Genomic DNA, 13,818 nt, shown 5'->3' on the forward strand with positions numbered 1-13,818 from the left:
AATATGTCAAATTGACTAATTTTAAAAAAATGTTTGTATAACTATGTAATTGTTCAAAACAATATAATTGTGCTCTCAAATTATAATGGAGGTCATATAACATCTCACATGAATTTCTTTAAAAATGAATTCACTTATGTATAGGATTCAAGTGTGCAAGAAGGATGAAAGTAAACTACCCAACTCAAACAAAAAAGAGATGTATTAATATTAATGTAACATAATGCAGTATTAATATATTAACAATGATTTAACATCAGCTCTCTGGAGATGAGACCCAGGCATCAGTATTTTTTAAAGTTCTCACTGTGATTCCAAAAGCAAAGTCAAGGTTGAGAATCTGTGCATTCGTCAATGTTAGGTGGTACAACAACTGGATCTCTAAATTGTGTCTTTTTTGCCAAACATCAATAACCCCTGAAGGCAATAGTGAGGTGATGATAGGTAAGACATCATTCTGCATTTAAGGATGTGAAGCAAGAACCTTTTTTCTTTTCTCTAAGGTCCAATTTGATGCAAAAGCTATATGCTGTAATTCCTAAAATATATCCTGAAATGGTCACGCTCTCCGTTAGCCATCCCAATTTCCCTTGAAAATTAGTATCATAGAATCATGAGCCTTGGCAAACAACATGGCCTGTATTTGCAGTATATTTATATTCCTTTGCCATTGTTAGCATTCCTGCAAAACTGTGAAGTGTTAACAACCTTTTTTTTTTCCTTCCAGGGAAATGATATTGACCCCGAAGCAGTTAAAGGTGAAGTGTTAAAAGTTGGAAATAAGAGCTGTGAGAATATACACTTACATTCCGAAGCCGTTTTATGCACAGTCCCCGGTGACCTGCTGAAATTGAACAGCGAGCTAAATATAGAGGTGGGATTCCTGCATTCCTTTCATGATGTAAATAAGGAAGCCAGTGTAATTATGTCATTCTCAGGCTTAAAATAAATCATTAAAGCTCATTTTTGTGTGGGTTTTGGCTCATCAACTCAGCCTCCATTTCTGGTTGTTATTTTAGAAATAGTTCACATTGTCTCCTTCCCTAAGCTTGGGAGGTAGATCTCAAAAGTTTCTTCTACCCACACTGCTTCTCCATCATGCCACACTCTTCCCAAAATTGCTGTAATTCTCAGAAGAAATAAGCATGCATCCAAGAGTGTCCTTCTACTGCCGCCCACCACCCCAGGAAGCCAGAGCCAGTGTTCCACTGCCGACCACAGTGATCACTAATGCATAGATTCCCATAAATAAAGGAAGATGCACGTACCAAACAAAGTAAAATGAGGATTAAACTACTTTACAGCAACTTTTTCTGTGTAGATAGCTGAATCAAATAACCTAGAACCAAAGTTAGTGATCTTTTCTCATTCTTTTTTTAATAGTTTCATTGTGATGTAATTCACATACTATGTAATTCACCCATTGAAAGTGTACGGTTCAATGGGTTTTGGTATATTATATTGTTAATTTCTTTGACTTATGGTGAAATATATGTAATGTAATTTTTGCCATTTTAATCATTTTTGAATGTAAAATTCAGTTGCATTGATTTCATTCAGTGTTGTGTAATCATCAGCATTATCTAATTCCAAAGCTTTTTCATCACCCCAAACAGACACTCTAGAACCAATAAGCAGCAATTCCACATACCCTTCTCTTCTCCAGCTCCTGGTAACTTCTAATCTACTCTCTATCTCTAGAATTTGCCTATTCTAGATATTTCATGTGAGTGGAATCATACAATATTTGTCTTTTCATGTGTGGCTTATTTTACTTAGTATTTTCAAGGTTCATCCACGTTGTAGCATGTGTCGGTACTTCATTCCTTCTTGTGGATGAATGATATTCCGTGTGTACATATCCCACATTTATCCAAGAATAAGTGATTTTTAAAGGGTTCCTGAAGTCTTCTGAAAAGTTATGAGATGGAAAAACATACAAAAATTAGAAAATCTAATGCTGAATCGTAAGATCAGAGTTGGAATTTCAGAAGGACCATTAATCCTAAAAATCATAAAATGTTAGAGCTATAAAATGTTAGTTCAGAGATTTCTGCTGCATATTAAAACTGAAGGAAAAGTATTTTGAGACTTTATTGTTCCATCATAACAGTACTATTATTTCCCTCTTATGGGAAGTCTTCTCTGCCCTTCACCACACCGTCCAGGACAGAATTAATGTCCCATTGTCTCTGCTGATTACTATTTAGTCATACTTCTGTGGTACATACCACACTTTTCTGTAATCATTTATTTATATGTCTGTCTCCCTTTCTACACTTCAGTTCCTGCTTTTTGTAGATCTTTTTATCCCTAATACCTAGTTACAAATACAAACAGCTAAGTACCATGTAAGTACTTCAGGAATCAGTGTCCCCTAATTATCTGAACACGAGCAAAATTGAGGAATCTCTTACTATCCTGAAGGCAGTTATGCCATTTGTTGAATGGCAATAACCAGGTGGTATTTTGGGCCCAGAGAGATTGTGCTACAACCTGTGTGGTACAAATATCTATCATGGCTAAATGATGACTTTTCTTTATTTGTCATTTTTAGTGGAAGCAAGCAATTTCTTCAACCGTTCTTGGAAAAGTAATAGTTCAACCAGATCAGAATTTCACAGGATTGGTTGCTGGTGTTGTCTCAATCTCAATAGCACTCTTATTACTACTTGGGCTTTTCCTGTGGCTGAAAAAGAAAAAGCAAATTAAAGGTGCATTTTTGTTACTGTTCATTTTTAGAAGTTACCTTAAGAATACAGTCATTACAGTTTAAGATTGTCATAGATTCGTGTGTGCTGTCTTACATGTAGTCCATAAAACCCATCAGTTCTGGCCACTGGGTCAAGGTCTCCTGGGACCCATGATAGCCATCTTTAACAAGCTCTTTCTTTCTCTCTGTTTTAAGATCTGGGCAGTGAATTAGTTCGCTATGATGCAAGAGTACACACTCCTCATTTGGATAGGCTTGTAAGTGCCCGAAGTGTAAGCCCAACTACAGAAATGGTTTCAAATGAATCTGTAGACTACCGAGCTACTTTTCCAGAAGGTATATTTCAGTTTATTGTTCTGAGAAATACCTATACATATACCTCAGTGGATTGTGACGTTATTTTTGATTTTGCATTTATATTTTTATAAAGACATTGAAGAAGTATTTACCTCTACCAAATAAGTATTTGACACAGAATTACATGGCTCTTATTTTTAAATGAACCCATGTATGTATTACATTATGATTTTAGAGTCCATAAGCTCTATTCTCACAAAAAGGGTAATTTTGAAATATTTTGAGTAAATGATTTCAATTTATCATCTAAGTGCAATGGTAAGAAATTGTAAAGGTCTCTTTTATAATCTAGGAAGAGTTAAGTTACAAAACATATACTTATTTAAATGTAAGTTGGAACTGCTACATTTTTTACCTGTTGAAGCCCAGACATTGAAATTGTACTGTTAGTAATTCTTTGAAGTATTCTCAATGAACTGTTAGTACACAGCCTTTTTCTCACCGTATTCTAGGACTTGAATGTATTTTGAGACTTAGCCAAGGAAAACCTTCAATTATGCCATGAAAAAAGGGAGGGGTCAATATCACCAGCTTTGTAAAACACTAGGCCTAGTAATGTTCAGGTTAACCAGAGCTTTTCTTGTTGTTTTATTTAAATCTCCTGGTAAAAGCAAAATGTCTGTATTGTATCAGCCCCATTATCTTTAAGAGTTACAGGATGTGAGTCAAGTACAAGCATTTCCTTGGTTGAATATTTACCATTGGACAAATAAAATGAGTCACAGATCATGGAGGATACTGGAAAAGTTAGAAGTTGCTCATCCAAACAAGTTCAAGAGCAATGAAGCACTAAATATTTTGACATGTTCAACACTTACTACCTCTTATGTTTTGGAGTTTATGTTATTTCTACGGAGATACACATAGTAAACATTGTCTTTGCCCACCTGATTCCATTCACCTTTAAAAATCCATTCCATTAACCATGTGGAGAAACCAAACCTAGTTTATTGTGTTGAAATTTAGATATATTTAGTATTGTGTATGCACATTTTATAGCTCTAATCTGAGATATTAAAATGTACAGATTTTCTTTGAAAAAAAACTTACCTAATCTTCTTTGAACCTCCTTACTCACGCTCCGTCATCATTGCTAAGAAGGTTGAGTTTCACACTCTTTTCCCCATTAAGCCTCCTCCTTACAGACATGAAAAGATGAAATAGGTAAAAGAGGGTCATCTAGAGAGAGTGAGAAAATAGGTGCACAGACAAAATCTAGTTAAGAGGCAACTACAGAGCTTTCCTCTCTACATCTGGTGGGGACAGCATTCTCATCAGTCTTTTTCATGGAGACCTAGGGTTCTATGTGGTGTGACACCAGGGTTGCACATTGATGGTTTCTATTGGTTTCTGCACATGTTTGAATTTGGCTGAAGAGTCAAGAGAATTTTCATGCCTCAGGACTTTTATCCACATCTCACCAAGGATTTTCCTCAATCTCTGCACCTTAAGCATTTAGAGCCCTGATCTCCAGATGCAAAGGCTTGGGAAGTGAGGTTGAAAGAACTGAGTTTAGAGAGGCTCATTGGCATTTCCAGTCCCCTGGGGAAGGTTTGGAGACCCTGACTCCTTGTAATTAAAGGAGCAAGTACCCAGCTAGGCTCCTTCCTTCCTCACCTACCCAACATTTCAGGTACTTCCCTGATGTTCCACATCCTTCTTTGAAGGTTGCACCTATCTTGTTTCTGGCTAGTATCTACTATAACTGTCATTGATGCCCAAAGCTTTTCTCGTACCACTTTTGGCCAAGTTCATTTATATTTAATCAACCTGTCCGCTGTGGAAAATACTAAAAATGTTTAAGTTGGGTTAGGAATAGTCAAGGTACTAACAGCATTCTTTTTATGCCCTTCTCTCAGATTCTGATCCTGAATCAGACAAACTATATCTTTTGGTGCCAATAGAGAACCCCCCACATAACCCTCTCCCTATGTTACATACTAATACATTTCAATACTATGCCTAGTTCATCTTCATGTCATTTGCTGTGGCTATGATGCCCTCTCCTTGATAGGTATGAATTTTCAATGGAAAGAGAAAGGAAAAGTGGAAAAGATGGCTTCTTTGCCCTATTTGGCATTAAGAAATTGACTGTCAGCACAATTTCTTCCCCCTGAAATGAAAAATGTTTCTCCTTGCAAAAGGGAACTTTGTCTGAGATTCTTACAGAGCTTTGGTTATAAAGATCAACGTATAAGGAATGCTTCCCCCTTTCATAGTGCCCTTAACTAAACAATGAGGATGGTCCACTAAACGAGAGCTAACCTGCCTTCTCTAAACAGCAGTGACACTAAATCCAGTGCCATCACTGCACAGTGGAGAATTTTCCACTAATATGAAAAGCTTTCAGTTCTGGGAATATAGCCATTATTTATTTCTAATCCTATGTGTATTTTTCCCTTCACCAGGAATCCATAAGTTTTGCACAATAGTAATTAATTCCATTAATAAACAGTAGTCTCTCAAAAGGCATTTTTTTCATTTTCTTATATTTGAGCTGGATTTTTGTGAGACCAGGCAATTGCTCAACTACCTCTGCTGCTTTCCATTCTTAAGGACATAGTATATTCAAAAATAAACCATAAGCATGGCTTTTTGCTATTGATAAAAATAGAAATGTCTAAGGAAATGAGGATAGGAAGCTTTCAAAGTTAATACTTAGTCTACTTAAATGAAAATCTGCAAACATTTTATGAAATGCTTGTGTATATAATGCAGTATCTTTTCCCAATTTATTTTCATTTTTATCAAACTAATTCTATTATAAAGGCTATTCCTGTTGCAGTCTCCATTAAATGAGGTTTTACTGTTGTTCTTTAATCATTTTACTTCATTTTACAGATCAGTTTCCTAACTCATCTCAGAATGGATCATGCCGACAAGTGCAGTATCCTCTGACAGACATGTCCCCTATCCTGACTAGTGGGGACTCTGATATATCCAGTCCATTACTGCAAAATACTGTCCACATTGACCTCAGTGCTCTAAATCCAGAGCTGGTCCAGGCAGTGCAGCATGTAGTGATTGGGCCCAGTAGCCTGATTGTGCATTTCAATGAAGTCATAGGAAGAGGTAAGTATTTCCACTCAGCTTTTTGTTAAATACGATTTTCCAGTAAGCATTTTATCTTCGGCCTTTGCAGATTAGGAACATAGACAATGGTGAAAGCAACTGACAGAGCAATGATAACGAATGTACTTGATTTCTGTTCTATAGAAATACAGCCTTGTAAATCATATCCATGGGAATTTGCCCCTGTGCATGGAAGCAATTGTATAATCCCCCAAACATATTAGAACTAAATTACAATTCATCCTCATCCTGTGCATACTAGCAACTATAGTTTCTTGGAAGGTGCCATTTCCTTTCTTTCAAAAATCAGGGTCAGGTGCAGAGGCTCATGCCTGTAATCCCAGCACTTTGGGAGGCCGAGGCTGGCGAATCACCTGAGGTCAATTCAGGACCAGCATGGCCAACATGCCGAAACACCGTCTCTCTTAAAAAATACAAAAATTAGTCAGGCGTGGTGGTGGGTGCCTTTAATCTCAGCTACTAGGGAGGCTGAGGCAAGAAGAATTGCTTTGAACCTGGGAGGCAGAGGTTACAGTGAGATTAGATTGTGCCACAGCTCTCTAGCCTGAGCCACAGAGCGCGACTCTGTGTCAAAAAACTAACTAAATAAAACATAAAAAATCATTCTTTTAATTTTAAGTATTTTTATTCAATCTCTCTCCAGTCTTTCTTTACCCTGAGAACAGTGACAAACTCTGCGAAGCCTGGTTTATAGCAGTTTGTACACTGCTGGACAGCATCAGAAGACAGACAATTTATAGCATTCCCCCAATCTAAAGCAACATATATCATCTCTACAATGCACTCCAATTTCTTTATACAAAGATAAGTGAATGTTTGTAATAAGCCAGCCAGAGCAGCAATAACAGCTAGCATAAACAGTATTTGTGGAAATATTTAGCAGAAAAAGAAACCAATCAGAAACCAGGAAATGAACTCTACTCTTCTTGTTTTTTTTTTTTTTTTTCTAAAAAGCTTTTACCCTTAATACTAAATGGCCTCTGATCCCTTTTCTTCTATATGTGCTGCAAGAGGCTGTATAGGCATCTGCCAATGTGACACAAGAGAAGCTGATGGCGTGATTTGCCATATATGAACATGAGGCCTTCTCACCTCCCTGTGGTAGCATCCACATCTTCTTCCCTCGAACACCTCAGAGCATAATTCTTCGTGTGCTCCTTCTTCCCCAAGAGTGGCTTCACTGTTAACAAACATGTTTCCATTTCTCATCAGAGTAATACAGAGTTCTGTCACAGGCCTATAAATCCCAGTAATTGCACCAATTTTAGAGTGTGTGAACTCACTGATTGTGTTCTAACTTCTAATTCTACACATTGGAAAACCAGATTTTTTTTATCATGAAAGGTGTTACAATGGCAATTATTTCTTTTTTGAAGTTATAATCATTAACGGCTCTATAAATATTAGCTACTATGTATTTATATGGTTTTCTCCAGGAGAATAGGAGTACTCAAGAGCACAGGCTTTATTTTATTCTCTTTTGCATTACTAGAGGGTAGTTTCATGCCTAACACTCACATGCTAGGCACTCATGGTGTCTTGGCCAGCTGGATGAATTAATTAGCAAATGACAACACAGCTATCAGACATTTGGCACCTCTGGGGAAAATTACTGCCACTGGATGAAAGGCTACCATTGGGAAAATGACGTGGCTAAAGCCAAAGAGAATGGATGAAGTGAGTCAGGGTGAATTTGCTTCATTTGCGCAACTGCCTTTCAGTTTCTGCCAACCTGGATTGCTTATTAACCGGTGACTAATGGGGAAATCCTTATTCTATACTAATCTTATTTTTAATGGTAGCATTTTTATTTCTTTTCAGTTTATTAGAATATAGGGGACTTATTTAATTATAGTTCTTCGTGTAGGTAAACTTTATTTTCATATTTTAAAATACCATGTAATCCTTAAAAGTAATAAATTTATTTGATGAGGCAGATATTACTCACCTTTTCAGTGGTTCCACTATGGTTGGATCTTTTATTAGATTAGCCTTTAATATGAGTCATATCACCTACAACTTATTCATGAATTAAACCATCACATTGCTTATATCCTTGGGTGAAATGTGTTGCATCTACGTATATATTTACAAACACACATACACACCTACAGTGGTATTGTTAATCAAAAGGTTTTTTTAATGTAATCTTTTGCTGTATTGAAAGAAGAAGAAGAAAACGAAGCTCGTGAAGGATTTGATAAGCAATTATTCCATAATTAAATGTTGGGCAGTACTAAGCAAGTTCCTTCTTTTGTGCAGGGCATTTTGGTTGTGTGTATCATGGGACTTTGCTGGACAATGATGGCAAGAAAATTCACTGTGCTGTGAAATCCTTGAACAGTAAGTGGCTTTTTATTTAACCGTGGAGTATGCTTTTGTGGTTTGCAACCTAATAAATTGCTTATAACAAAATGTTGATTTACACTTTCCCCTTGTGGAAAAATCAGCTACCACTGAAATTATGGGCCTATTTCTGAAAATTTGTTTTGTTCTAAACTTTCATTGAACTATTTCCTCTGAAATGATCCCTCAGAGCCCTCATAAGCAAGCGGGTAGAAGAAATGAGGTTTTTGGATGAACTGAGTATCATTTAACTATAACTATGTTTGGCTTATAATATTTGTTTTGCAAGTGACAGTTAAGGAAACTATTGGAAGCATGTTGGCGCATACAGTAGTAATGACTCATTTTACCCAGAGGCATTACTATAATTAATTTTTAACTACAACTTCCATTAAAAAGATAAAAAATGAAATAAGACAAACAGGAGAAAGCTACACTGGCAGAAAATCGAAAAATCATAAGTATGGTAATACCTCATTTATCCACATTTTTGGAGAATGAGGCATTCCACATATATGAACTTCCTAAGTAAGTGAAACTTACCCTTTTTTAATGCTGAAACATTACTTAAAATTTTAGCTGTTACTGAGAAAATCCTTTTAAGATGAAATGCATACTCTGTTTAAGGGAATACTTCCAAATACAAACTAAGCCTTTACTAGTGACCCCAAGCCCTAATTATAGCCATAAATGACTATGCTGCACAAACAGTGTACTCCACAGACATAGCGTTCCTGGCTCTGCCTTTGTTGACAGGTCTCACATGCTTGCATTTTCTACTCCCATTTCTCATTTTCTGCTTGCAAATTGCAGCAGCCTGAAAAATGTTAACCAGCTCTACTACAAACTTATATGGGAATTAATAAGCTGTAAGTGCACAAATGAAAGGTTTTCCTGCAAGATACTTTATTGCCACAACTACTTCAGTCTTTTTAAAATATAAATCGACATGCTAAGCATTGTTCTACATGGTTAATTTTGTTGGAAGTCTGACCACCAGAGAAATCAAGGGACAGTCTTTATGAAACCTAAGAACAAACTTTGTACTAAGTTTATAGGAGAGAACCTGGTGGCTGGCTGGACTCTATCTTGCAAAAGTGGGTGTAAGTGGTGACTGGAAGGCATAGTGCAGGATGGCATCATTCGCTCAGATGTGTTGTAAAAAGAACACTCTGCAGTTGAAGCCTCAGGACAAGATGTTAACTCTATATTTTTCCCCTTTCATTGTGCTTCCTATCTAAATTTGACAAAGTATTTACTGCTCCATAATGAAGTTAATGTCTCCACCACTGGATTTCTTAGGAATCACGGACATTGGAGAAGTTTCCCAGTTTCTGACCGAGGGAATCATCATGAAAGATTTTAGTCATCCCAATGTCCTTTCGCTCCTGGGAATCTGCCTGCGAAGTGAAGGGTCTCCACTGGTGGTCCTACCATACATGAAACATGGAGATCTTCGAAATTTCATTCGAAATGAGACTCATGTAAGTTTACTGCCAAGCTAACTAACTGGCAAACTGGCTGTAAGCCAGGTATCCCTTCAAAATAGGCCTGCTCTGAGTCTTTAAAAAGCTAGTAGCCAAAGATGCACATTTAAAATGTTGGCACCATTCAAATGTACCTCGAAATCTTCTATCCTGGTGGGAAAGAGTGACACCTGGAAGGGTTTCCGGAAATGATGATTCTAACTTGCTCTGGAAGCCACCTTGCTCTACCTTCCCCCGACAGGGACATTTAGTCATCTTTGAGTGTCTACTATGTGCCAGAAACTGTGCACAACACAGGAGAAGTAGAAGCAGAGCAAGCCTCGGCCCATATGGAATGTTAACTCTAGAAGGCATTGAAGAATTAGCTGCAGATGCATCCCTTGTTGTTCCTCCTCCTTGCCATCTACTCTCATACCTCAGGACCTTCGCACTTGCACTCCCTCTGCCTAGAACACTCTTCCCCCAAATAGCCACATATCTCACTTCATCATCTTCTTCAGCTCTTGGCCATAATGTCGTCTTCAGTATAAGGCTTCCTTGAACTATTTAAAATTGCAACTGACCACCCATCTTCATGGCTTCAGATTCCTCTTCCCTGCTCCATTTTCTCCCATCACACTTATCATCATCAGAGACACAAGGCCTGAGCTGTCCAATACTATGGCCATGAGCCACATGTAAAAGGAGGCTACTTCGAACTGAAATGTGCTGTATGGTGTAGAATACATCCCAGATTCCCAGTATTTAGTATAAAAAAAGAAGGTGAAATATCTCACTAGTAGTTGTTTCTATTGATTACGTGCTGAAACATTTTGGATGTTTGGATTGAAAAATATATTGTGAAAATTAATTTCACCTGTTTCTTTTTACTTTTTAATATGGCTTCCAGAAAATTTTTAATTACATGTGTGACTTGCTTTCAGTTTCTATTGAATAACACTGTAGTAGACAATAAACAAAAATAATAACTATGTAGATGTGTATGTGTGCATATATATGTATATACACCCTCATTTCATTAGAATGGAAGCTCATGAGGGTAGGATTTTTGTGTATTTTGTTCACTGCTGTGGCTCCAACACCTAAAACAGTGTTTAGTGCATAGACTCTGAGTAAATAATTTTTGAATGAATCAGCTAAGGGTTACAAAAAGTTTCTTAGGCCTTTGCAACTGGTAGGTTCTTTTTGTGACATTTATGCCAGGACCTAAAAGTCTCCAGGCCAGAACTGGGGAGGATGAGAGGAAGAATCTCAAGACTGAATTCATAGATGGCCTCAGGCTCCGTCTTGGCTCTGGCTGTACAGGTATCTGTGGGAGTTAATGAAGTAGCTTTACCTTGATCAAAAACAGCTTTATAAATACGGGGTCAAATTCTCAGAGAAAATAAGCTCTAGGAGAGTAAAGATATTATTCAGCCCAAAGAACAAAGCATTCCTTGGCAGTGAATTTTTTCACATAAGGTGAATTGACCTTACAAAGTGCACAGCTGCCCTGACAGACCCCACTTCCCAGCTTCAACTTTTGTTATTACCCTGATGAATTAATGTGGCTGGAGATGCTACCTTCTCTAGGGTAGTATTACCCCAGGGCTAAAGCATGATAGCGACCTCTTGTTATCCGGAACAGAGTAGTGCCGGATTGGATTTTTTTAACTCAAGGAGTTGATGCTGAGGACAACCGCAAACCCAGATGCATCTTAAAGAGGAACCTAAAGCCAGGAACTGGCTTTTCTCCGTGCTGTGTGCATTGAGGGGCCAAAGCCCTTCTTGTAGGGACCCCACTGACTACATCTTGCACTGCCAAACTCCTCAGGGAATGCTGAGGAGGGAATACCCCATTCCTGATTGCCAGCCAGTGACATCACCAGACTTAACATCTGCGTGGTTTGGGGTGATTCCTTTCTGAGCCTCGTCTATTCACAGTGTGTTTCTAATGTTCTGACATCTCGTGCCGTGCTGACCCTGGAAAGACTGTCCCTCCCAAGGCTAGCTTATTCCTACAAATAGTAAACAACTTGCCTTCAAAACATACCTGTCATGTGCAATCCAGAGCCCTTACTTAACCTCCTTTATCAAGCTCTTACACTTTGGGCCACTATCCACCCTCCCTAATCACCCTAAGGGCCCAGTTCCAGACAACTGGGAATATCCCTGGAGCCTGCTGAAATACTCCAAATTGGCTAGTTCCAAACCTGCTTACCCTGCCTTACCAGTTCCTTCCAAGGGAAACTGCAATGCAGCCTCTCCTCATGTTTTTCCCCTCACTCCCTCTGCCTCCAGACCCCAGGGCTTCCCCACGTGACCCTGCATAACAGTTTGTGCCCCCTCCTCTTGCAAACTGTGAGGAGCAAACTATCTTTTCAATGGCAATTGTTTCCTGTTCTGTGGGCTTCATCAGACCTGAAAAATAATAAAACTACATTTTAAAATGCCTCTATTTCCCCATCTGGAAAATGGAGCCTGTAACACCTGCCTGACAGAAGTGTAGAAGTAGCCATAATTTATAAAAATAACTAGCCTGGTGTTTTGCATACAATAAATACTTAACAAATGGTTGATCTATCAATGGGGCACACTTTTGTTGTTGTTTTTGGAGACAAGGTCTCTGTCACCCAGGCTGGAGTGCACTGGCGCAGTCACAGTGCACTTGCAGTATCCAACTCCTGGGCTCAAGTGATCCTCCCTCCTCAGACTACTAAGCAACTGGGACTATAAGTGCACACCACCACACCAAGCTAGTTTTTTGTTGGCAGTGGATAGGAGTAAAAAGACAGGCTCTCACTGTATTGCCCAGGCTGATCTCAAACTCCTGGCCTCAAGCCATCCTATCGCCTTGGCCTCCCAAAGTTCTGGGATTATAGGCTTGAGCCACCAAGCCCAAACTAATTTTTGAGACAAGATAATTTTTTATAAATAAATATTTCAGAATTTTAAGATCAAAATCAGAAGAGTAGATGCTCAGTTTATGCTTTTCCAACTTTCTTTGATTGCAGAATCCAACTGTAAAAGATCTTATTGGCTTTGGTCTTCAAGTAGCCAAAGGCATGAAATATCTTGCAAGCAAAAAGTTTGTCCACAGAGACTTGGCTGCAAGAAACTGTATGTAAGTATTAGAATCTACCGCAGTCCAAATTAAGTGACAAGGAGGAATCTGTTTCCCACTGTTCAATGCTAGTTAGGCTGTTTTCTCTTCTTATGCAAAAGTTCTTTATTTCTGTTACAATTTTAAATGGATGTGTAAGCCCCCAGGGATGTGGGTGGGACTTTCAGACTTTATTTAACAGAGAATTTAAAAGGATTCTCCATAGGGGGTCTTACACAGCTGTTGTGTACTTTTGCTTTTCTCAGTCCTTCCCTCCAGTAGCTCTCAATGTTGTGGTTTCACACTGCATTAGTGTTGGGGAGGCAGAATTTGATCTTCAGCATTTGACAGTGAAAAAAGGAGAGGGCTGGGAACACAAATACCAACATATTGCAACTTCCCAAGAGTGGATTTGAAGCCAGCCTGCAGAAGCCCTACCAAAAATGGTATTTGGGAATGAATATACAAAGAACTTTATTTGTGTCTGGCTGCCTGGCTGTATAACACAACAGTCAACAGTTTGCAATTGAGTTCATGCTTTCCCTTGCATAGCAGTGATTCCTTACTTGTGGTATGTGTGAATGAAAGAGCTGTGCTATTAATTTCCTACCTTGGTTTTGGTCAATGTAACATCATAAAAGCCAGCTTAAACAGAGGATGCGTAGCCCCAGATAGCGGAAATTGATTTTGGTTGAATTTTGCTGTTTTTCTTAGATCCCTTCCTGTGTATCTTAGTTCTC

The 13,818-nt window shown here is 38.3% G+C and overlaps 1 protein-coding gene across 4 annotated transcripts in view; it reads left to right on the forward strand.

Annotated features, from left to right (window-relative positions):
- MET (MET proto-oncogene, receptor tyrosine kinase) overlaps nucleotides 1-13,818 on the forward strand; it is a 121,948-nt gene that overhangs the window by 92,186 nt on the left and 15,944 nt on the right. For all 4 annotated transcript variants that reach the window (XM_078343250.1, XM_002751769.7, XM_078343251.1 and 1 more), the window contains 7 exons: nucleotides 728-874; nucleotides 2,558-2,714; nucleotides 2,909-3,049; nucleotides 5,912-6,142; nucleotides 8,426-8,506; nucleotides 9,812-9,993; nucleotides 12,990-13,099. In XM_078343250.1, coding sequence (XP_078199376.1) covers nucleotides 728-874; nucleotides 2,558-2,714; nucleotides 2,909-3,049; nucleotides 5,912-6,142; nucleotides 8,426-8,506; nucleotides 9,812-9,993; nucleotides 12,990-13,099 — 1,049 coding nt within the window. The remainder of the gene's footprint in view (nucleotides 1-727; nucleotides 875-2,557; nucleotides 2,715-2,908; nucleotides 3,050-5,911; nucleotides 6,143-8,425; nucleotides 8,507-9,811; nucleotides 9,994-12,989; nucleotides 13,100-13,818) is intronic.

Source organism: Callithrix jacchus, chromosome 11 (genome assembly GCF_049354715.1).
Source record: "Callithrix jacchus isolate 240 chromosome 11, calJac240_pri, whole genome shotgun sequence".
Classification (NCBI taxonomy): domain Eukaryota; kingdom Metazoa; phylum Chordata; class Mammalia; order Primates; family Cebidae; genus Callithrix; species Callithrix jacchus.